Genomic DNA, 24,908 nt, shown 5'->3' with positions numbered 1-24,908 from the left:
GCATTATCTACCAAGAAGAGTAATTTAAATGCAATCCTATTCCATGGTGAGCCAATCGAGTCCAATTTGCACACAAAATGTGCAGGTCCAATTCCTGCCTCTGATCTCTTTCATTGCTGCTAGAACTCTATAGTCTAGTGTGAGATTCCTATAGAGCTTTGCTAGTATCTAGTAAATGCGTTTTGTAAAACCCTATAGCTGAACCCCCATTACTGTGTGTAGTACTTTTGTTTGCAGTCAGATTAAAATATTTCTTTTGAACTAGGTCTAGCATGGGGCTGTACACTGAATTATATTGTTTGCTATTTTCCTGTCTGAGTTCTGAGTCTCTACCCAGCACACTTACTCCTTTAGGAATCCTCTAGGTGCCTGTCCCCGCTACGCTTAGAATCAAGTGCAAAAGGGGTACTCTTGGACCAGTTTGCAAAGCCATAGTAAGGCAGAACAAGGACACCAGAGGCAAACAACTCTAATCAACACAGTTGTTGCCCATAGATAGGCTTGCCCTGTGCCTCCTGAAATGGGCTACAATGATAGTTTATAAAAAAAAAATAGGGAGGAGTTAAGGAGAGTTTGTGAAGTAGGAGTAGAAAGGATATAGGCACCGCGGGAGGACTTTCTCTGGTACGCTGGCTGCTATTCTTACGAAAGGAAAGTTCTTTCACTCAAAAATGTTATTATGTAGCTTTCTCGCTTTCCTATACAATGAAAACAACCCAAAGGTATACAAATCACCATAATTTACAGTACATCTTGAAACACAACAAACTCTCCTGAGCAGCCCCAGACAATGAAAAAGCAAGCTTTTCAAAATCCCTATCATCAGTAATTTGTACAATTACGCAAAACAAATATAGGCTTCTGGCGCCGTGAAGCAAAGGTCAGAAAAACTTTACAAACTGAACAGAGCTCCATATATTGCACAGAGACAAACACGTTTGTCATTGAGCAATTTGTTATTAAAACCCTCTGTGGTGAAGGGTAGCAAACATTCCCATTCGTAATATATTTTGGATACAATTTTCTAGTGCCCATTGCTGGTGTGTTTAAGAGGGATGGGGACATTCCCTCGTGTATTTCCATATGTGAATCATAATTCAGCCTTGTACTCACCGAGATAGGACCCAAGCACAGAAACAACCCAACAATTAAGCAAATGCTTTTTGAAAGGTGAGGCTAGAATGTTAGAAAGGCGGAATAAAGTGGGTGTATCGAATTTTCTCGAGACCAACAAGTGACTGAATTATGTAAGAGAATCTTCCATTCTCATAACCATCTTTCACTTACAAAAACCCCATTACCAGGCAGATTGGTGTGCCTGTATAAATACAGAGCCCCAGCATACAAGATGTACATTCGCTCACTGTGGAGAAGTGTGGCTCAATGGTTAGAGCGGCAGACCCTGATGCAGAGGCCTGGCCCGGGACCAGGGTTCAATTCCCCACCTCTGCGGGTCTTGGGCTCAAAAATTCCACGGACCTGACAATTCTCGCCTCGGTGCCTATTCCAATCATGGAGTCCCACTCTGCAACTCTGGGCAATAGCTTGCTTAATCTCCACAACGGCCCCCACAACGCTAAGGATGCCTGGCCTCCACCTTGGGGGTGCCCAGGAGTGGACACCTCACAGGGAAAGCCAGGATGGGTTCCACAGCGGTATTCGTACAAGCGCCTTGAGACCCTTGCGGGTGAGTAGTGCGCTATACAAGTATCAATTTACAATTTTACTGTAGACAGCTGGCAGCAAGCGAATCAATGAAGGGTGAGAGGACAATTCACCAGTCTTCCCCTCAGTTCGATCTATAACCGGGCACACCTGACCTCTCCATAACTAAACTAACTTTATCGAGCACCTATGTATACCTTCATTGTAGGATGAACAGAATACCTCCCAACATAAAAACATAAAACATTTTTTTAAGTCTTCATTGTCACTAAGCCCCAACTGGATGCCTTCCTTTGGCACTGATCACCATATCCAGCCTCCTTCGGGGAGTTACCCAGATATTTTGAGTTCTAACTTCTTCAATCCCCGCTCCTTTAAACAACCTTTTTGTATTTTTCAGTAGTCGTCTGCGCTGCCAAAGAGCATGGTTTCTGCCTTGAAAGTATTGACAGTGCCAAAATTAACCTCTCAAGAGCTAGGGCAGATTCAAAGTGAGGTGTTAAACTGAGTTACGAGGCCATTCACGACCATCAGGCGTTCACTCACAATTGTAAGTAAGCCCCCGGAGACAATAACATGTGCTAACTCGCCCGTTGAAGTGTGACAGATCCTGTAACAAAGTGAGTTACAAAATGTGTTATTTGCAACAGCCATGCCCTATTTTAGAGAGTCTGGCAGTCAAGATGCATGGAATAAGACAAAGACCAAGAAGAAGAAACCGCACCCTGAAAACGTGAGTTACTTTAAAACTCACTGCAAGCCACTGACACCATGCGCGCAGCTGTGATAAAAAGCATGCAGCTGTTACCTAAGCATACTGGAAAAAGTGTGACCCACTGTGCGCTTTGCGCCACAGACACTCGCCCACTCCTCAAACAAGGAGGAGAAAAACTAACTTGATGGACCTTAAACATTTTACGTAAACCCGATTTACCGAAAGAGCAGAACTGGAGAGTATTACATTTAAAAATACGGCGGGCCCCTTCGCCTGTGGGCACGGCACAAGGGTGACTGGCCTGTGAAAAAGTCCAGGAGATGGGGGCGGGGCACGCGCAGTCGCGTGGCTGAGACACCCGACTCTACCCCAGTTCTCCCCTCCTTCTCACAGTCACTGCCTGGCTATCTCTCCCGGTTCCCGTCCACGCCAGGCCAGCTTCCCGCTGGCGAACTGCACATATACCAGGTTGGCAGCCGTACAGTGCCAGATTTTTTCGGAAATCCGGTTCCTGTCCACGCCAGGCCAGCTTCCCACTGGCGATCTGCACATATACCTGGCTGGCAGCCGTACAGTGCCCGATTTTTTTCAGAACAGCATTTAAGCCGGCTTTATAGCGCTACACTGCCTACACACAACACATAATTGCGCGAATCCCATTGACATCTGCTGCTTTACAGTTCGGCTCAGCTGCTTATTTGTATTAACAAACACCACAAGAGGCGCATTCCACTGTCACACTGGAGCGCTGAAAGATCACCTGTTGCTTGGGTCCTGTCAGAAGGCTGGCGCGAGCTCGGCCGGTGCCTGCAAAAAGCACTTCTCCTTCCCTTTTACGTTCACCCTTGCATGCGAAAACAGATAAAACGTGGCAGTCGCCAGAGCCTCTTCAATGCCCACAAAATAAAGAAGCCCGCAAGTGGTACGCGCGCCCGCCACTGCGAGCCATGGTTTCAATTATCGTGCCCGTGTCTGGGCACGATAATTGAATCCACATGGTCTATTGGTGTCTATTATGCGCACCAAGCGCGTAATAGACACCAATAGGCCGTGGGCGGAGCAACGCGCCCGCATTTGGCCAATTACATGCAGTCTTTCATTAAAAGACGCATGCAAAGACCTATGGGGCAGCACAAAAGGAAAAGCACACGCACGAGCGTGTGCGATTCCTAGGTCAGTGCTGAAACCCTGTTTTTCACCTACTAAAGGTCTCGCGCTGCGCAAGCACTGCTACGCAGTGCAATGCTAGGCCCAAGACCTAAAAATGCTAATACTTGTAGAGATACCAGGAATCCAAAGTAATAAGACACCCTGCCCTGACCCCCCCAGTGGTGGTCTCCATTCCGTCAAGAATGTCTCCACTGGATGAAATTGTTCCCTTGTCCGTAGTCGAATATCGCTGCTTCAGACCTTCCAGTTCAGACATCTTCGAAACATTTAAACGTAAAGCTTGGGAAGATCTCTAGTGCCTTTGATTTCAGGGCACCTAAAAAGACAGCACACCGGGTTCTGCCAAATCCTACAAACCGCAATGGAAAAGCGGTCTAGGTCTCCTAATCTGGTTTACCAACTTCTTTATTTCTTAATCCGGTTCCCCAGCAGACTCCCAGAGCGGTCTGTGAGAATGCCCCCTCCTCGCTCATGTTCCCGCTTCTAATCCGGCTAAGGAGATCAGGTCAATCGGCTCTTTAAGAACGGTGGTCTCTGCCACTTTAAGATCGTTCAGGTCCACAGCTCTGCTGGGTTGTTGTGATGGGTTCATTGTCGCTCTTTGAACAGAGCTCTTGCCAAGGACTAGAAGCAGATTTTCAGGAGCTCCTTAGAAGGGGCTCAGGAGGGTCCAATCAGTGCTTCTCATGACACTGCAGACCCCTCTCCTCTCGCTTCAGGGCTGTTCCTCTCCAGCCTGAAACCAGAAGCACAACCAAGGCTTGTTGCTCTTCCGTTCTGCAGTTTTACTTTGCTGGGTCGTCAGGCCGAGGATGGTATCACAAACACAACAAGAAGTGACAAAGCAATCCGGCCTATTGAATTTGCCAGTGCTTGTTTTGTTTTAGGCAGCTCGATTGCGCCCATGTCTGTGTATGGACAAACATATCTACATGCCTGTCCATCTGGACTAAAGCATTTACAAAAAGCCTTCTGCAGAGAAAAAAAGAAAACAAAATGATTGTTTTTTTAGACAATGCATGTTTGGAACAAAGAGCACAAACTGTGAGGATTCAGTGTACTTTTGAGATGTAAAGTAGTTCTCGTGCATTCCAGGGAAAAAAACTCCACAGGGGGCGGAATGAAACGTCAACAAGCCAATGGCATGGAGAGAAAGAGCAGTACTGAACTGATGGAGCCAAAACCCACTCTGGGCGCTTTGACTCAGTAAAAATGTATCATAGATTGAAAAAGTAAAGAGATTATTTTTAAAAAGTCCTCTTTTTTGAGTCTGAGAATGACGTAGTTGATTAAAAATGTTTTTGTTAACAAATATTGGACATCTGATAATACTGCCGGGATTAACGCTGCATCCTCCATGGGTCGCACACCTCCAGGACGCTCCACCCCCGACTGGGTGGAGCGAATCCGATCACTGCATCTGAGGGGGCGGGGAAAGGGCACCTTCTTTCACATACTCTGGGAATGCCCAAGACTCGAGCGTTTCTGGAAAGGGACAATTCGGATCATGGCGAGGGTTGTGGGGCAACAGGTTCCCACAGATGCCAGGTGGCATTTGTTGGGTGTCACAGGAGACATAAACTGGCCCAGTTACACCAGGAAGTGGCTGAGGCTAGCAGCTGGTGTTGCCAAACGAACCATTGCCAGGAACTGGGGAGTTCTGAACCTCCACGGATTAAAGACTGTGGAGAAGACTTGGGCTGGTGTTAGCTAGCGGAGAAAGGGTCATATCAGAGCAGAGGATGCCCAGGGAACTGGGAAAGATCTGGTCCCTGTGGGAGGTGTACAGAGTGGGCATAGGGTGAAACACAAGGGAAGGTGTTGACGAGGAATAAGATCAAGTGAACGACAGTGAATATGTTGATGTGAATGTATCCACAACGCACTGATTGCGACCTGTTCGGTTCGATCATGTGTATGAAACATGTGGTTTGGTCCACTACAAGTTGTTAACGGGGACTTGTTCACCTAAGATGACGCTCATAGTGGATAGGAGCTTGTGTCCACAGAGAGGCCGCATTAACAAGACTTGAGTAAAAACACCATTTTAACACAGTGACGCCATGGCCACACACGTGTGAGGATGAGATCTGGTGGGCTGGTTGATAGATGGCCTCAAATTTGTTGTTGCGTCTTCAGCATACTCGTGCCCACGACCATCTAGACAGGTATACGAATCTCAAGGACTTAAATTTGAGCCAGTAAGTGGCATTAAAACTGGGTCATAGGGGACATTCATACCGGTTTTGGTGACTACACATGCCCCTCCCTACAAATGGCTGATCCATGACTCCTCTTCCCATGGGTTACCAAGGGCCTGACTACTATGGGATTCCGGTGAGAAAAATAATGACCTGACAATATGGCAGATGAGTGTGATTAAAACTTTGCCTACAAAGGGCGTTTTAAAAATAGTAACTGCTATGGTGGCCCGCTGAAAAGTTGACACCACTTGGGTGCATTGTTGCAGCCATGACACGTCTTGCATGTGGGTGAATGCTCTGCGATCCTCAACCGTGAGGCACAGAAGTGACAAGCGCATAGTGAATTGACCATCCTTTCTATATGTTGTGCTTCTTGTTTGTTTATTGTCTCTAGGTCATACTCATCAGTAGAACTTTATCTGTCATATTGGGGTGTAAGTGGCTACCATTCAAATAGTACATTAGGACACTATTCGAAGATGAACTCAGGTGGGCTTCAATGCCCTCCTTATTTGGCAGCTCACTCATGGACATTGGGCATTCCCTTCCTGGTCCCGAGGACTTGCCGTTGATCCTGTAGAGGGCAGAATGGGCAAGAAACATGTTGACCAACTTTCTTTGAACTATGTGGGCCCCACTGATTGTATTCTTAAAGACCCCTTTCACATAAAAAAAAAAGTTGTGTGCCTTTAGTTAATTGTGATATTTTCATTCTTTTTGGGGGCAGTCTTCCCTTCACAGATGTCTTTCCTTCACAAAAACCCTGAGGTTTTAGATCTGGGATTCCAGACTTGAAGGCAAAGAAAAAGATCTCATGCAAAGAGCGCCTTCGAGAAGCTCGCCTGGCACTGCGTCGCCAGCCCGACGAGGAGCACAGCCTAATGATGAACCATGGCACCTTTTGGTGGGTGAGGGCTTGTGCTTCCTATAAAGGATGCCCTGTATGATCTCAGTTGGTCCTATTACCAAAAGTGGACATATTGGACGATCACTACGGAACTGCACACCCGTTTATTGATTTGTCCTATTTGAGAGGACGTGTGCTGGACCAGAACCCCTCTCTTCACCTCTTTGTGTAGAATGAAAGTTGAAACCCATATATCGGCCTAGCCTAGTTTAACAAGGTCAATACAGATGGGCGTAGAACAACTTGTATAAGCCATGCCTTTCCCTTACCCATTTACATTTGCCTGTTTGAAATGTCCATCCATTCCCATCAGGCCGCTTCGTTGGACCTACTGGGTCAGGAAGGGGACATCCTTCTCCAAATACAGCAGTGCTTTTCCAAAGCACTGAGAAACTCTGTAACTTGCTCTGTTTCATTATGAAGAAGAGCTGTTGAAGGGAACAATATAAATCGATATTCGATGTAAAATCTGTGAATTTATGGGACAAAAAAAAGCTTCGGGATACTTGTAGTACACCAGCTATTTCCACATCTGTTGCAGTGCGGCTGGATGTGTGCAATAGATGTGCAAGGGTCAAACCTCTGACTTCCTTACTGGAAAAAGACAAACTTCCCCATGTTTGTGTCAGATGCTAAATCCTGTCGCAATGCTAAATGTGGTAATAACATTTCTACACAGTGTTACACGAGGAATGTATGGGGAGCGCGTTAAAATGCAACAAGCAAGGAATTGAATGCACTCCAAATTGCTGCACATTTATAGCTCTAGCCTTGTACTGTTTGTAACCTACGTACGTTTTGTGTTTTGATAACAAATTGCTCTTGTACAGCTCCATTTCAATAAACCATCTTTGGCACAGGGATTTTCTGAGCCCCACGTATGATTGTTCGTCATTTGGTTGTTCACATTTCTAAACTTTTCCATCTGGCTCTTTCCCTCCACATCCCTTTTTACTCATCCTAAGCCTCTCACTACTGCTATGACCTCCCAAAAAAAAAAAGAAAATACAAAAAAAGAAAATGTCTAAATCCTTCACTCTTCTATCCCTCCACTATGCTTATCATTCGAAATAAGACTAACATGTCCACTTCTCAAATGTCATATTTCACTATACTAATTCACCATTACTCCTTTATGGGTCGGTGAGTAGCGTGCTACTCGCCAAAAAAGCACTTTAACACCTTATTAGGGGTAGCAAGCGCTATATAAATGCAAACCTTTTCCTTCTTCTATCCCTCCGCTATCCTTCTCAATCCAAATAACTGACTAACCTATCCACCACTTAAAATGTACTTGCATGTTTCACTATACTAATTCAACACTAATCCTCTATGGGTTCCGGAGTAGCATGCACTCGCTGAAAACGTGCTTTGACGCCTCATCAGGAGTAATAAGCACTGTATAAATGCAATTACAATACAATACTGTGGCAACGAGGCCATTTCATCAAGCTAAGCACCCTCTTGTGGCCTTTTGTGGTAGTGCCCTAAGGCAACTGCCTATCATGGCCTTCAGAAAGCACCAAATGTGCATCAAATGTTTGAGGAATAGAAGAAATGTGAAATTATTTGGTTGGCACACATTTCTTCTGTAAATCCATGTTTTCTTAGGACTGTAAAAGAGCCTGTAAATTTGTCAACAATCATTAATATTGTAAGATTCTATCCTTTGGTCTCAACCCCCTTTTAGCTACATTCTTAAATGTCATTGTTATGGTAGTGACCTTTCTCCAAGAAAAATAAATTATATATTTATTTAGGGATCACTGGCTCGTAAAGCGTCCTCACAAGGCAAGCTAATAAGACTATTGCAAATCTAGGACAAGATGCGTGTCTCCACGCGAATCACTGGATGTCAAACTTTTATTCCAGTCCAATCAGTTGAGTATTTTGGGTCCATTCTTTATAGAAATGGCCCAAGATTATTTCCTTTGGTTTGCGTAGGACTATCTTCACTGGTTTTATCTCAAGACAAAGAAATCTTCACATTTTTTTATCAGGTTTGATGGCTTCCTACAATGTGTACTACATCTCACACGTCTGCACGTGGGACCTCTTCAGCTATGCACGATTGGTGCCAGATCACACATGCGCTCTTGAAGCTCTGCCAATCTGGCATCAGTTGATAGCATGAATTCTTCAGATAAAAGTGGCCCATAATTGGCCCTATCCGTGCAGACCTGCTCAGGTCATCCCAGAAATGTTGCGTGAATGAGAGAGGGTACTTTTTTAACTGCCTTGGTAGAAGTTCAACATCCTCATGATCAGAGAGGGGATTTTCATATCTAGTGAGAAAGCCTTCTCCCTTTTTGAGAACTAAAGCTTGCTTAGACGTTGAGCCAGTGCCTTAATATACTATCGAATGTTTATCCTGCACAGCGGCTCTTCAGTGGTCATCGCCCCAGCCATCCGAGGTTTGGTCTACCGTCCCTTGTTTCACCTCCCCCGAGGTGGAGCCTTTTCTAATCCGTCTTAGAATTCTCTAATGCACAGCCTTCCTGCTTCACCAGGAGATGAGCTGGGGCATTAGTGTCAGACTTTCCTGATCCATTGACGTGCCCTAAGTGCCCGTGCACTGCACTCTGGGATATTGGAGAACTTGGTTGCTGTGAGGTGACCATGTCACAAATTCCCTCTAGTAAAGGTCGTGGCTTTTATTTTAAGTGTGGATTTTATGTATGGGCTCCTGGATTTAATGTTATTAAAATATGATCAAAATAGTGCTTTTTTAATTTGGTCCGAGTTTTGAAATAAAAATATATATTGAAAGAGAAATTTCTCTTTTAAAAAGGTGTGTTCTGGGATCCCACACATAGGTTGCAAAATTATATGTTTATTAATTCACAGAAGTTACTCACGATGGAGAAGTAAGATTCAAAGTAGCTAAAAATGTTTCTTTTGCATTCTGGAATATAATCCAAAAAACTGTGTTAAATCAGCACATAGCATCAAATCACTGTCACCCATGGGAGTCTCTGGGCGCTGGGGTGCGAGGTCTGTCGTGCCAGCTCCCCCTACGACCGGTCTTGAGGAAACGGCGGGAACAGGGCGGAAAGACAAGCAGAAAAAGGCAAAACAGGCGGCAGAAAACAAGCAGAAAAGACAAAACAGAGCAGCAGAGGGCAAAACAAAGGGCAGAAAAACGAGCAGAAAAGGCAAAATGGGGCAGAAAAACAAGCAGAAAAGCAAAGCAGCGGGCAAAACATGGGGCAGAAAAGGCAAAACAGAGGGCAGAGAAATAAGCAGAAAAGGCAAAACAGAGCAGTCACTCGACGCATTTTCTATTGATAGTGAAACACGTGTTGGATGAAAAAAGTCTTAGTTAAGAAACATTGTACATCTGGGAATATATAATATAAAATGTTTTTAAAAACTTGCGAGTTAAACAATCTGACAATAATCCAAGCTCTCCTGAATGTTTGAAAGTTTGGTGAGAACACTTTGTATGGTGTTGAAAATAATGTTGTGAGATATTCCATTATTGTACCTATGGTGGTTTTTGTTGTTGCAGAATCCCGATAATAAATTTGATTGCTTAATATGTACGTCGATGACTATATGTATCTGAAAGTAGAAGCTCCCTATGAATGTTTTGTAGAATTTACATATCGACTTGATCGGGCACTAGTCCAGTAGGAGAGCATGTGCAGGACTGCTGCTATCCCAACCCAAATACAGTTACAACTTGTGTGGGACAATGCAAGACTATACTGTAGGAGCTGTGCTCCTCTTAGGCCCTGGTGCTTCCTGGTGCCAGGGGATGCAGCTGAGGCAGAAATAAATGCCACCAGATGAATGCCACCAGAGAGAGCTATCAGCAGAAGAAGATGCCGATAGGGGGGTGTTGGCTACAGGCGAAGGAGTTCAAGTACGGACCATCGAGATGCGTGTCGCCAACGTTTCTGTAAAAAGGTTTCGTAGTATGCCTCTGAATCTTGAATTGTTCAATAATTCCTGACATTTTTCAAAATTGCATTTAGATTTTAGAAATTTTGAAAGTTATGACCTACTTTGGGCATTCTCAGATTTCACCCTGAAGATCATCACAAAAGCTTTAGTAAAGGAGGAGGAACTTTCGGGGCCAAATACCCATGGCTGCGGATATTGCCACATTATAGCAGTCCTGCTGCCGCTGACCCAAGGTAGTAATTTGCTGTAAGGGCTCCACAGGCGCGTTCAGCAGAGCAGAGTAGTCGGCACCTTTATCATTAGTTATTATCATGGAAGCCGCTCCGCCAAAGTCATGGAGTCAGACGAGAGGATTGCTTCTATCCACTATGACGGAAAGTGAGAAGCACCTGTATGTGGACGCAAAAAGTGTGAGAGTAGGGGTTTAGGAGGGTGCAGACACCTGGCTTCCAAATAAAAGGATGATAATAAAAATATGCGCATGAGGCTGCAGATATGAATGCTGGTCTGTGGGACATAGGAGTGAGGGGTGGTACTTTGGATTGGATCACCGATTGTCCCCAAGACCGGTCATTTCAAGTTTTCCAACAGCCTTTCAAATCAGAGATCCGACCCCTGTTGCAAGGGGTTCCACAGGGCTCGGCACTAAGTCCGACCCTGTTTAATGTCTATATGCGCCCGCTAGTGGACATAGTAGCTAACCATGGGGTGAAGCTAGTATCATATGCTGATGACACTCAGCTGATTATCACTCTGGAACAGAATGAAGCTGAGGCCGCTCCTAAGCTCGGAGCATGTTTGGTAGATCTGGCTAACTGGATGAAACCGAGCTGTTTGCAACTAAATGGAGGAAAGGCCAACATCTTTGTGGTAGGAAAACAACCTTCAATCTGGTCTTGATGGCCTCCTGAATTAGGGCTGAACCCGGTCCCTAAACCTAAGATAACAAATCTAGGGGGGTGGTTTGATAATACATCGTCTTTTGATGAACAAATGTCATCCCTGACCGGCACTTGTTTGGGCATTTTGAAGATGCTGTGTAAAATCTGAGATTTGCTGCCACAACATCAGCCTGGCGGTGATTGTTTCCTGCTTGGATTACTGCAAGGTTTTATATCTTGGAGCTACCAAAGGTAAAATGAGAATGTTGCAGAGTACAGAATACCGTGGGCCGTATGTCAACATTCTGAGGTGCGCCCCTTTAGGGGCCGCTGTTGTAGAGCTACACTGGCTCCCTGTACAGGACGGAGGGACTTTTAAAGCCCTATATTTCTGCCATACAACTTTAAATGAGAAACGCCTTCGCTACCTGTTAAACCTTATAGGCCTAATAGGAGTCTTAGGTCTTCGGGTACTGCAAGGTTGACCATCCCAAAAGTTCAAAGAGCGCAGTTGGGAGGAAGATCGTTTGGTTTTCTTGCTGCAAAAATGTGGAACCAGCTGCTGCTTGAGCTTAGGATGCAGCCCTCAGAAGTGCTGTTCCGTAGGAAGCTAAAAACTTGTTTTTTCAGGAAATCCTTGACCACTTAACTGTGTTGCGGGTGGTGGAGTCTTTTCGGCCTACTGACGAGGTGGAAGAATTCTTAGCGCGGCGACACTCCATTGGAGTAACCAGGAACTTTATAAACTTCTAATCTAAGACACTAAAACCTGTGTGGTTTCTAAGGTTTTACCTACTGTTAATATTTTCACCTATTTTCTTAAGGTTCTGGGTTGCCCGAGTGAGATTATCTCCTTGATGTTTAAACTTACTTTCTATTGCGAGCAGGCCCTCGTGCCAGCTCCCCCTGCAACAGTTCTCCTGTCCAGCTTGCCCGCAGTACGCTACCCTCTGCTGCCTGTCTACCTGCTGCTCTCTGTTTGTGGCTTCTATGCTCATTTCTTGCTCTGATTTGCCTTTTCTGTTCATTTTTCTTCCCTCTGTTTGTCTATTTCTCCTCATTGTTCTGCCCTCTATTTGCCTTTTATGCTTGTTTTTCTGCCCTCTGTTCTGTTCATTTTTTTGCCCCCTGTTTTGCCTTTTCTGCTTGTTTTTCTGCCTTCTGCTTTGCCTTTTCTATTCATTTTTCTGCCCTCTGTTTGTCTATTTCTCCTCATTTTTCTGGCCTCTATTTGCCTTTTCTGCTGTTTTTTTGCCCTCTGTTTTGCCTGTTCTGTTCATTTTTCTGCCCCGTTTTGCCTTTTCTGATGTTTTTCTGCCCTCTGCTTTACCTTTTCTATTCATTTTCTGCCCTCTGTTTCGACTTCTATGCTTATTTTTCTGCCCCGTTTTACCTATTCTGCTTATTTTCTGCCCTCTGTTTTTGGCTTTTCTACTTGTTTTTCTTTCCTATCTTGCCCTCTTCTGCTCTGTTTTGCTTTTATCTGCTTGTTTCTTCCCTCTTCTCGCCAGTTCCCTCCTCCTTTGTTTTCCACTCCCTCTAGTGCCTCGTCCTCTCCCCAGGACCTACTTAATGGAGGCCACAGTTCGACCCCATTGAGCAGGTCCTCGTGCCAGCTTCCCCTGCAACAGTTCTCCTGTCCAGCTTGCCCACAGTCTGCTACCTGTCTACCTGCTACCCACTATTTTGCCTGTTTCTGCTCGTTTTTCTGCCCTCTGTTCTGCCGTTTCTGCTATTTTCTCTGACATCCGGACCATTTTGCCTTTTTCTGTTTTTTTCTGCTGAATGTTTGTTCCTCCTCTCCTCGTTTCTTGCTCTATTTTGCCTTTCCTGCTTCTTTTTCTGCCCTCTGTTTTGCCCTCAGTGCTTTGAATGAAGGCTCTCAGCAGGCGCTGTGCAATCCCAGGCTCGGTACTGGGTTTTGAATGCATGCTTTTACCAGGCGCTGTGCAATCCCAGGCTCGGTGCTGGGTTTTGAATGCATGCTTTTACCAGGCGCTGTGCAATCCCAGGCTCGGTGCTGGGTTTTGAATGCATGCTTTTACCAGGCGCTGTGCAATCCCAGACTCTGTGTTGAACCTGTTCAAAATGTTTAGGGCTGCCAGTGTGTCTGTGGGTGATATATAGCCCTCCAATAGGATTTATGAAGCACTCTACTCAAAAGAGGTCCTGCCATGGGACAGGTGGGGGAGATTTTCACCAGCCCCTGGGAAAGGGCTTGTTTGGCCCCATATGTGCAGCACTCTGTGTTAAATCCCACTACAGATGTGAAGTCTGCATTGCAAGAACAGTGTGAAGGAAAGTAAAAGACCAGGATTCACTTATCATGGACTATAAATGATCTTTTGTGTTTCTTCCTTGCAGAAAAAGAGCCGGGAGGAGTCCAGTGGAGAGGGCAGTGGTGTGGAGATTTTAGAGAACCGACCTTACACCAACGGTCCAGGAGGATCTGGCCAGTACACACACAAGATCTACCATGTGGGATCTCACATCCCCAGCTGGTTCCGGGCACTGCTTCCCAAGGCTGCGTTGCAGGTGGAGGAGGAGTCGTGGAACGCCTACCCTTACACGAGGACCAGGTACCCCGTAGACACTCGTACAACCTGTAGAAGTGCTCGGCCTACATTGGATAGCAATCACTGTGCACTCCTGACAGTGCGCATGTATGAGAGTTGGGGGAAACTTTCTCGCAATGTGATTATCGCAATGCATTGGGAAGCTTGCAAAGCTCTCGCTGCAAAACGGTCTCCTTGTGTGGTGTGTGAGGCAGCTGGTGAGGCGGGAGGCTCTGAACTCTACTTCTCCTAGATCAGTGGTTCCCAACCCGTGGTCCGGGGACCCCTGGGGGTCCGCAAAGCCTCCTCGTGGGGTCAGCGACTACTTAGAAAATATAACAATATTAACAGATTAATAAAGTGTATATAGCTAAAGAAGCTAAATGTACAATTGAACATTTTAAAACGTACTGTGAATGTGAAGGAATTTCGCTTATTCCGATCGAGCCTCACTCAAACCTTCCCCATCACAACCACTATGCGATTCCCTCAACTCCTTCTTTCTTGATAAAATTAGTAAAATTAAAGCTAAGATCCCCCCCCTTCCTCGGCCTTCTCTGATCCTTGCTGTCCGCCAACTACAGCTCGCCTTGACTCTATTCCCCCCCTCACGAATGATTCACTTTCCTCAATTCTTCCGCTAGTTAAATCTGGCTCCCCGTTGGACCCCTGCCCTGCTCATATTCTGAAGCGGATCTATTCTCACTGCCCCTCACCGCCCCTTACCTTTCTTATCAGCTCGCTATCTCAGGGTTTTGTTACTCCTGTACTCAAATCGGCAGTGATCGTTCCGATTTTAAAAAAACCCGGGGCGGATCCTTCGGATCCAGCCAATTACCGCCCCATCTCTCTTTTACCTTTCCTGGCTAAGGTATTGGAACGTCATGTAGTCAAAACCCTAAGTGAGTTTGTGGAAAGAAATAGTGTCCAGGCTCCGAGACAGGCCGGTTTCCGTCCAGCTCACTCAACTGAGTCTGTAATTATATCTGTCCTGGATGACCTACGTCAGGGAATGGATTCTAATCAACCACAGGCCCTGGTCCTTTTGGATCTTTCCGCCGCTTTCGACACGGTGGACCATACCATCTTACTCTCACGTGTCGAGGCGGCAGGAATTGGAGGGACGGCCTTGTTATGGCTATCCTCCTTCATGAATGGTCGGACTCAGGCGGTTCGTCTGGGTGATTACTCAGCTGATTTTCGGCCTGTCCAGTGCGGGGTCCCCCAAGGATCCTCTTTGTCTCCCATTTTATTTAATCTTTACATTGCCCCCCTCATTTTTGCCCTACAGCAGTTGGAGGTCTCTGTGTATAACTACGCAGACGATCTCCAGCTCATCTTTCCTCTCTCTTCCTCTCCCGAGTCAATTTCCAATTTCCAGTTCGTCATGACCTTTATCCAGGACTGGATGAACTTCAACCACCTGAAACTCAATCCCGATAAAACGGAATTGGTGTTGACAGGTGGTTGCGCCAGTCCCTGGTCCTCTTCCTTTTGGCCCTCCTCCTTAGGTACCCCACCTATTCCGGTCCCTGCTGTCAAAACTCTTGGGTTCAAAATTAACAATCAACTTTCCCTACACTCTCAAGTTTCTGCCGTTGTATCCTCAGCCTTCCTCTCCCTCAGGACAATTCGTAAAGTCTCACGTTTCTTTTCCCCTGACGCGCTTAAACTAATACTTCTGGCCATGGTAATATCTCGCCTAGATTATGGCAATGCCCTTTTTCACGGCATGCCTGCATATCTCATGAGACGTCTTCAATTGGTCCAAAACCAAGCCGCTCGACTGGTCTTCAATTTACCAAAATCACACCACGTCACTCCCCTCCTGGTCTCCCTGCACTGGCTCCCTGTCCGGCATCGCACCTTATTCAAGCTTGCATGTACCATCTTCAAAGCCCGGACAGGCTCTGCCCCTGCTTTTATTAACACAGCCATCCAAGACTATATTCCCTCGCGAGAACTTCGTTCTTCCTCTCATCACCTCCTTGTGGTCCCTCGTTTCAAACGTAAGAAGTGGGGGGGCTCCAAATTTTCGACCACGGCTCCAGCTTTTTGGAACTCCCTTCCTATCTACTTGAGAACCTGCTCCCAGTACCCTCTGTTCCGTAGGGGCCTCAAGACCTTTCTCTTCACCCAAGCCTTTTCTTCTTGAACGATCACTTTCCCTTACTCTCCTGCCCTTGAGCAGTAGTAGTCATTTAGCGCCAAGAAACCGCTGGGTGTATGAGCGCTCTACAAAACCCTTAAACTCAAACTCAAGGAATTTGAAATTCCAGGCTAAAAATGTAATTTATATCCTCAGATTGAGTCGTGGGAGCAGTGCAGGCGCCTCAATATAGCATGCAGTATGAGCGGCCCGAATTGAACTTAGAAAAGCTCCAACCTTTCTATTCAAATCTGTGTTGATTTGATTTTAATTTATATGTCTTTGCAAATGAAATAAAATGTGGCATCATTTGTGTAGTTGTTTGATGGAAGCTTTTATCTGTATTTTTTGTGTTGTTTTGTGGTTCAGATCATCGCCAATGCTCCGGCTTCCAGGACTGACTCAGTGGGGGTGCCTGTGTAATTCCAATGATGAATCTGTGGGGGTCCCCAGGTTCCAGTAATAATTAAATGGGGGTCCCCAGAAGTCAAAAGGTTGAGAACCACTGTCCTAGACGCCCCAGCTCAGCTTACATATCGTAGTTTTTTTCTTCTTTTTTTCAAATTTTATTGAACTTAGTACATATTACAATGAATACGGAATTTGGCATGCTTCAGCATACAGAGTTAACAGTATACATTGCGGCAACATTACAGTTCTGTAACCAGACAGGCAGTACATGAAGTGGCAAAGTGGGCACAAACAAGACCTGCAGGCAGATATACGTCCAGAGGCACCAGCTGTGAGCCTATACCTAGAGTAGCGTAACTGCTACGCACGGCCACTCAGGGTAATGTATGTTGGGAGGTCACGCTAGAGGAGCTCATATGTTCGTCGGGGTCATCCAGTCGGTTAAGATACGCCACTAGGGGGGCCCAAATATCGTGTGGGTGGCTTGCAAGGGGCATGAGGTTCCAGTACTCATTCAGGTGTGGTTGGCAGTGTGCTGCATCAGCAAGCCACGCCTTAGTCGATGGTGCTGCTTTACGACCCCAATGAACCACCACCCGCCTCCTGGCCAATATCAGTCGCATCACCACTAGTCGGCGACTGGCATCGGGAATTGCTTTAACATGCCCAACTAAACACGTGAGCGGGTCGGGTGTGACGCAGTCTAGGGTAAGGGCAGTAGTAACCTCACACACCGCTCTCCAGAAGTCAGCCACTTTGGGGCACGTCCAGGCCAGGTGTGCAAGCATGGCGTCTGGCGCAGAGCATCTCACAGGTTGCGTCCACCGCTAAGCCCATTTTGTTGAGGGCCCAGGGGGCGCGGTGTAGTCTACGTAAAAGATTGAGATGTATCTGTCTCAATCTATAGTTGAGGGTGAGTCTTTCGGTCTTCTTGCAGCAGTGTTGCCACCGGTCCTCCGTCAGCCCAGTGGGCAGGTCTGCCGCCCATGCACCGCCGTGTTTGTTGGGGAGGCTGTCCGTGTAAGCGACTAAAGCCTTGTAATGAGTTTGCGGGGTGACGTGGTTATGTGAATATACTCAAGGGCCGTATCGAGACATATCGTAGTAAAGAGGAAAGGCATCTCCGAAGAGCCCTGCACTGCTGTACTGTGTTTAACCTCCTGTGTAGGTGGATCTAGGCCTGCGCAGTAGTGATACGGACATTGCGTGACGCCTGTTTGCTCTCCCTGGGAGTCTCCTTCCTGGATCTCTCTCGGCTGCAAGGACCTGACGGCAGGTCTCGGTCTGTGAAGCTGGTCCAGGGCAGAGCCGTCTTTGGTGCTGAGATGGACCTTCTCTCAAGCCCTCTGAGACTCCTGCAGCCAAGAGAGTACTGGGGAGTGATCTGCATTTACAATGCACATAACACCTTCAGCAAAGGGTCTGGGGAGCAGTGGAAGAGGAATGGTCTTCTTGTGCTGGGAGCAACCTCCAGATCTGTAGATCAAGGATTGAAGCCACACGCTGCTCTTGGGCCTCACCTCCCTGCAGCGGGCATCCCAGGGGAAAGGGTGCCAGGCACATTGAACCTGCAGGATGGCACCTGTGGCAGGACTCTTCCCAGGGTGCTCCACTGGCTTCCATATGCCAAGCTGCCACGTGGAGGTCGGCATATTCCATGGGTCTCTTTAGATGAGGTGAGCCCCAGGTCCACCTTCCACCACTCTTCCATTAATAATACGTTTTGTGTCGTGCCACACTGCTGCCACTATTAGGCGCTCTAAAAACCAGATAACCAATTTGAGGAACTCTACCTACCCACTTCAGAAGGATGGATGGCTGACTGTGCCCTGCCAGCTTTGCATCTCGTAACATCTGCCACGCTGCTGCAAACGTTCAGCTCACTGAGCCATGCTCCTAGCTAGCTGGGTTTCACTTAACTCTAGCATTTACATTTATGAAGAGTCCAGTGCTAGAGAATAAAGTTACTCACCTGTGTCCAGTGTTCCACGTGTTTGTGTCTCTCATAGACTCAATGTGACGCACCCTCCTCCCTCAGTAAGTGTCTCCTATGCCTTCCTGTCTCTCTGCTGCTATGGAAACCTGAGCAGGGACTGAAGCTATAGGGAGAATCCTCGCCATCTGATTGGCTGCTCAGCGAATTACCCTCTGAGGATGCTGGGGCTGTCTGCGGGATAGGTGGGTGCATTGGAACCCTGCCGAGTTAACATCTCTACCAGCCTGGCGATCATCATGAGTTAAAGCATGTGACCCTTCCATACACCGAGGCTGTCGGGGTTTATACAGTTCTACATACGGGCTCTCCGGTGCCCGCCGTGGCAGATTCCACAGCAAGAGATTATGATGTAGGGAGGAGGCGGGCTGCGCCGAGCCGCGGTGACGTGGGCAGATACGTGCCTAGTGACGTCTGAGCCTGATAGTGCACATTGCCTTGTAAGGAAGCATGGAGAGCTGCGCTCGACGCCTGGAGGATGAATGTGTTTTAAGATTTTCAAAACAGAGGGGGAAGAGCATGTAAAAATTCCGGGTGAAATCCAGCAGAAACCTCGCTTGACCAACTGAAAGCCCCAGCACCCAACTATTAATCAGAAAATACTTTTATTGGGGCGGGGGGGAGTTTGACCCCCTGAAGCTGTGCCCCTGGGTGTGTAGAGGCAGATCCCATGTTTCCCCCCCAAAAGGAAGGAAACCGTGCACCAGGAGTCAAGAGACTACAGATAAATTCATGTAAGCAGAATAAAACAACCCTGATGACCAATCAACGCACAGCAATGGCGTGAAATGTCAATCTGTCCAATTTTGTATTCCAATTGGTCTCAAGATAGCCAGACAAAACACTCTCCCCAAATTAAATGCACCAACCTCTGCAAAACAAATTGTTTTATTTCTTTGTTGTGTGTATTCTATCGCCCAGACCTAGCCACAAGGGCAAAAGAGTTCTTTCTAAGTAACAAAAATTACAAAGACGGAGTAACAAGAAACATAGTAACGTCAAAGAGGCGGCGCAAGCGTTGCAAGAGAGATCCTGTGTCATATAGTCTGAGTAGGACCAGCATACATCAGCCACCGCCTGAAGTTTCACCAGCCCTCCAGACACCTGCGCTCCGCCTCCCTCGCCCTCGCTCACACCCCCTGCATCCGCCGAAGCAACAGAGGCGGATGCAGGGGGGCTGCGAAGGTCTGGAGCAACCTCCGCACCTCATCCTCTCTGCAGGAATTCAGGGAAGGACTCAAGACCTGGCTATTCAACGGAACCCTCCCTGAGCAGTAGGGGTGGGCGGAATTTGCGAAAGCGACTTTCGCAAATTATCGCAAAAATGTTAAAAATCTCCGCAAACACGCGGAAATATCGCGAAGATGCGGAAGTTTTTTTCCCGCCCGTTCGCGGTATTTCCTGCGTGGTCGCGGCTCACCAACTTACCCATGCGGTCGCTCGCGGGCGCGGCCATCTTGTTTTCACTCTTCTCGCGGTGCATGATCGCGAGAAGAAAGACGTGATCGCGCGACGCATGACGTCACTGCGGGCGCAAACTGTCGCGAGACAGCGCAAATGGCTACCAACAATCCAACATCTCGTGGAGAACGCGACCGGATCGGGAAAACTTGTCGGCGAACGCGGGGATGCAGGTGAGGCGATCGCGCGCGCGAGAATGTATTATTTTACAGCGCGAGCAAGAAACAAATTATCGCTAAGCTGCGGAATGCGGAAATTTTGACATTTTCGCGCTCTCCGCGGAACGCGAAAATGTCAAATTATCGCAATTTCCACGAGCGGAACGGAAATTTAGCCCAGGCCTACTCAGCAGAAGGTTCTTGGCGCCTGGAAGCCCTGCTGGGTGCTTAGCTGTGCTCTACAAGTCCACTTTGATGGATTGCTTTCAGGTTTCTCCTGAAACATAGTAGGTTCTTGTCCCTAATGACCTCTTGTCGATTTTTCCAGAGCCCGGCATGAGACGTCCCGGTTGCATGTTTTGGGTTTTCTTAATTTAGTAATTTCAAATTTCTCTCTGCTCCTCTGCCCCACCCCCATCACCCTGCCTCTGAGTATACAGGCGCGGAGTCTGATTGGCTCCTAGTGCCTCTGCCCCATGCCCGTCACCCCAGGGGCGTAACACAGGCCCCCGCATGCCTCGCGGTGCGGGGGGGCCCGAGCTGCAGGGGCCCCCCTCTGCACAGTACTCATACCTAAACGCTCCAGATTAAATCCGGAGTGGGGGCCCCTCTGTGTACATTGCAGGGGGGCCCCTTAAATTTTCGTTACGCCACTGCATCACCCTGCTTGTATTGAGTGTACGGGCACGGAGTCTGATGGGCTCTCATCCCCTCTGCCCCACCCCCGTCATTTTGCCTCTAAGTGTACAGGCACTGGGTCTAATGGGGTCCCACCCCATCACCCCGCCTCTGAGTATACAGGCGCGGTGTCTGATTGGCTCCTAGTGCCTCTGCCCCACCCCCATCACCCTGCTTGTATTGAGTCTACGGGCACTGAGTCTGATGGGCTCTCAGCCCCTCTGCCCCACCCCCATCATTTTGCCTCTAAGTGTACAGGCGCTGGGTCTAATGGGGTCCCACCCCATACAGGCGCTGGGTCTGATGGGCGCTCTGTCCCTCTGCGCTACCCCCATCACTCTGACATTATTGTAATGTACTAAGTTTAATATTATTTAATTTTGTAAAACAGGTTGCAGACCCCATGAGTAGGCCTCGCGGGCCCCAGGGGCTCCTTGGACCACAGGTCACAGGACATAGAATAAAAGACAAGCCCTCCTCTACGTACTTTGGGTGTAATTGGCTGCTGCTTTAGTGCATTAGGCCTTGAATGGTATTTTCACCATTTTTGGCCTTCTGTTTTGAGCCCTTCTAAATAAATCGCTATATATGCTTTGAAATACACTTGCTGCTTCCCTCATATGGCAGCGGTTTGACTAGGACTGGAATGGTGCCCGGTGAAGAAACACATGCTGTGTTGTGTTGGCGCACGACACTGCGCCAGGTTTTGGGGCACTTTGGCTGAAAACAAATGGTTTATATTTAGGTTTTCAGGTTGAGAGCTAGGAGGAGAAACCAGCCACCATATATCCAAGCGAGAGTGGCCCAGAGAATAAACTGCAGGTGAAGTCACAGCGCTGGGATGTTGGCAGCGGCGCCCTGGCTGAAGTCCACCATGTCTGGAGCAGGTGTTAGAGCCGCTTCTGATGTGGATCTGAGAAAATGGTGTCCGGAGAGTGGGGGCCGGTGAAGGTGGCTCCGGAGCTGCCACACAGCCATCTCCTATTGCTTTCAAATTTTTGATAAACTCCATTTATTTATTTATTATAAATTACGTTTTTATTTGAATATAATTGCAAAGGTATCAGGGCTTAGTGTAACACAATATTAACATCAGGGCCACTGCAATTATGCGATTGTGCGGCGATTTTCACATAATTATAGATTTGCCGCATTTGCCACGTGATCCATCATCTGCTGCATAATCTGCAGATTGTAACAAAAAACTATTATATATATATAATAAACTATTACCAGGGAAGCCGGGTGCATAGGTGTCTTTTGGTATCGGGTCGCGTCGTCGATTGCAATGGAAGCCTGCAAAGAACTGCTGCTGCCATGAAGAGAAGTGTCCGAAGAGATCCAAGCCTGGATCTAGGATGTAAGGAACCTGACAGCAGAGGGGACAGAGTCTGGGTCACTTGTCAGTGACCTAGGGCAGGATGGACCAATGCCCACAGATGTCGGGTGCTTCAGGTGAGTTGATGGGTGTCTTGACTCTTCAGCCACGAGGTCCAGGAGGCGTCGACGAAGTCCACGAGCCGGATTTGAGCTGTCCTACGAAGTCTGTCGAGTGCTGCGATGTCGGCGACCAGATTGGACCCAACAAGCCTTGGCGACGGCAAGTCACAGGAATTCAGAGAAAGGACTGCAGTGCAGACCAGCAAGGTCTGAGGGACTCACCCAACGAGGGTAAGTCAGGGCACATCTGAAGCAACCAGGAAAGCCCAAGTAGAAGAGGAGTTGCCTTCGTGGGGACCTACTAGACAACAGGCTAGCGATCGCGAAGGAGCCTTGAGCGGTCGCACTTGAAACCGGCCCACGGGTCACTCGTGGAGTGGAGGCCAGCAATCTTCGGTGCAGGAGGTGCTCAAGGCTGGGGCTACTCTGAGGCCAAAGCACAACTTCGAGGAAGTCCCAGAAGATAGTGTTGCTGCAAAAGTTCACGGTGTCCAGGGGTCACGGTTCCACGTCACCCACGATAGCCACGGGCCTCATCTTTGCTGTGGACTCAGGGTAGCTTTGGGGAAGTCTGGAAATCCACCTCTGGGGATGCAGAGACTTCGGCGTCCTGCGGGAGCTTCAGAATTGCAGACCGGTCAGTTGCTTCTTTGGTGCCTGCCAAGCAGGGGAGTCACTCCTTGACCCCAAGGGAGATTTCTTCCGTCTTCTAGTCGAGATAGAAAGTCGAAGGTCCAGGATATATGTTGCAGAGTTTCGTCCAGGGTAATCTAAAGTCTCTAGGACTGGGTTCCCATACTTATATTAAGTTTGGGGGTTGGACATACTCTAGGGACCCACCTATGGGAGGGTTTGGAAAGAGGGGTGGTTACACCCATTTCCTTTGTCCAGTTTCTCACCAGAGCAGGGGCAGGTAGCCCCTGCAACCGGTTTGAACTGGACTATGCACAGGGACAGCAAACGTGCCCCCAGTGCAGGACTTCAAAGCACCAGAGAGTGCTCCCGCCCAGCCCCAATACACATCTGCCTGTCTGGGGAGGTGGTTACACCTCCCTTCGACAGGAAACCTATTGTCCAGGCCTCCCCTGCCGGAGTTTTGGTCAGCAGCAGGAGGCCAGACCTGTGTCTGTGGCAGAGGCATCCATTTTGTGATGCCAGGGCTCAGGAAAGTCCTACCGTGTTAGACCAGTGTGAACATGTCTCTCCCTCTAGAAGGGTGGAATGCTACCCTTGCCGCCAGAACTGGCGGGGGGTAGTTTTCCAAGATTTTTTACACCAAACCCGACATGTTTTGATGGAGCCATTACAAAGTTAGCATTTAACGCGAAGTTATAATGCACTTAAGAGTCTATGGTATGGCTGTATCATGGAAGTATTTCCGAAAGCTGCAGAGGGGCTCAGCTCACGCTTGGGCACCCTCTCACACAAAACCAAGCACTCTGCCTTCAGGATTGTCAAGGCCTGCCATAGGAGTGACTTATAGGTTTATATGTGTCTGTATATATAGGTGGATATAGGTAGCCTATACCACTGTAAGGGGTACAAGCACACCCTTACCCAGGCTGCAGTAGCAGACCTGTGGTGCCATTTTGGAGTGCTTCCTAGGGGTGGCATAATACATGCTTCAGCCCCTGGTAGGCCTCTGAGGTACCTATGCCCTAGGTACATAGTATACCATATACTAGGGGCTTCTAAGACACTCCAGAATCCAATTATATATGTACCTAATGTACATGCAAACCATTTTAGAGAGGAAGCAGCTAGGCTGTGGTCCTGATTAGCAGGGCCACAGCCAGACTAAGGTCGAAAAACAGTGAAACACCAGCAAAAAGTGGGGGTACCCATGTGAAGCAGATCCTACTCTCCTACAGCGCCCAGTGCCCAGACAGTGCTAATAAGTGTAAAAAGTACAACATAATTAAGTAATACTGTTGATAAATATGCCGCATTATGCTGCATAATTAGCCTTTTCTTGCTGCATAACTTACTCAACCATGCCGCATAATTTGGCCTTCTCCTGCCGCACAATTCCAGTTGCCCTGATTAACATTAAGGAAACAATATTTTTTTTGATCTACAGCTATCAAAATGAGATTTCTGCTTCATGTAACACATATACATAAACTAGGGAGGGGAGAAAAAAGTCTGAGGACCTTAAGAAAGGTTTGATTTCCCTGTTACACCTATGTGGCATGGCTATGCATTGCTGAGCCACGCAATACTCATTCCAATATTAAACCCCAGCCCCCTGTGAGGGGAAATACTCAGAGCCCTTTTTCATTAGCAGAGCCTCTGAATGCTGACCAGGGTGAGAATGGAGCAGAGCACCTCCCTTAGAGGATTGGTCGAGCCCATGAGGCAGAATGTTTGAGGGGAGAAGGGTGGCTGCTCTTGCCAGGTCTGGTGGCTTAGTGGACTAATGTGTCCACTGTGGGGACCTGTTCGACCTCATGGTCAGAGGTTCAAATCCCGGTTGGTTCACTCAGCCTTTCATCCATCTGAGGTTGATAAAATGAGTACCATTGAGGTGGGTAACAATAAACGTCTGTTATTCAGTGCAAAGATACCCTTGGTGAAAAAATACATATGTTATCTGAAGTGGGAGGTAGCTG

The 24,908-nt window shown here is 47.6% G+C and overlaps 1 protein-coding gene across 6 annotated transcripts in view; it reads left to right on the top strand.

Annotated features, from left to right (window-relative positions):
• The window catches only part of PITPNM1 (phosphatidylinositol transfer protein membrane associated 1), a 393,174-nt gene that overhangs the window by 213,222 nt on the left and 155,044 nt on the right, over window positions 1-24,908 (top strand). For all 6 annotated transcript variants that reach the window (XM_085651656.1, XM_085651652.1, XM_085651654.1 and 3 more), the window contains exon 3: window positions 13,816-14,030. In XM_085651656.1, the coding sequence (XP_085507782.1) occupies window positions 13,816-14,030 (215 nt within the window). The remainder of the gene's footprint in view (window positions 1-13,815; window positions 14,031-24,908) is intronic.

This window comes from Triturus cristatus, chromosome 4_1 (genome assembly GCF_964204655.1).
Source record: "Triturus cristatus chromosome 4_1, aTriCri1.1, whole genome shotgun sequence".
NCBI classification, from domain to species: Eukaryota; Metazoa; Chordata; class Amphibia; order Caudata; family Salamandridae; genus Triturus; species Triturus cristatus.
Note: the sequence above shows the minus strand (reverse complement) of the source record. Positions and strands in the feature narration are given on the sequence as shown.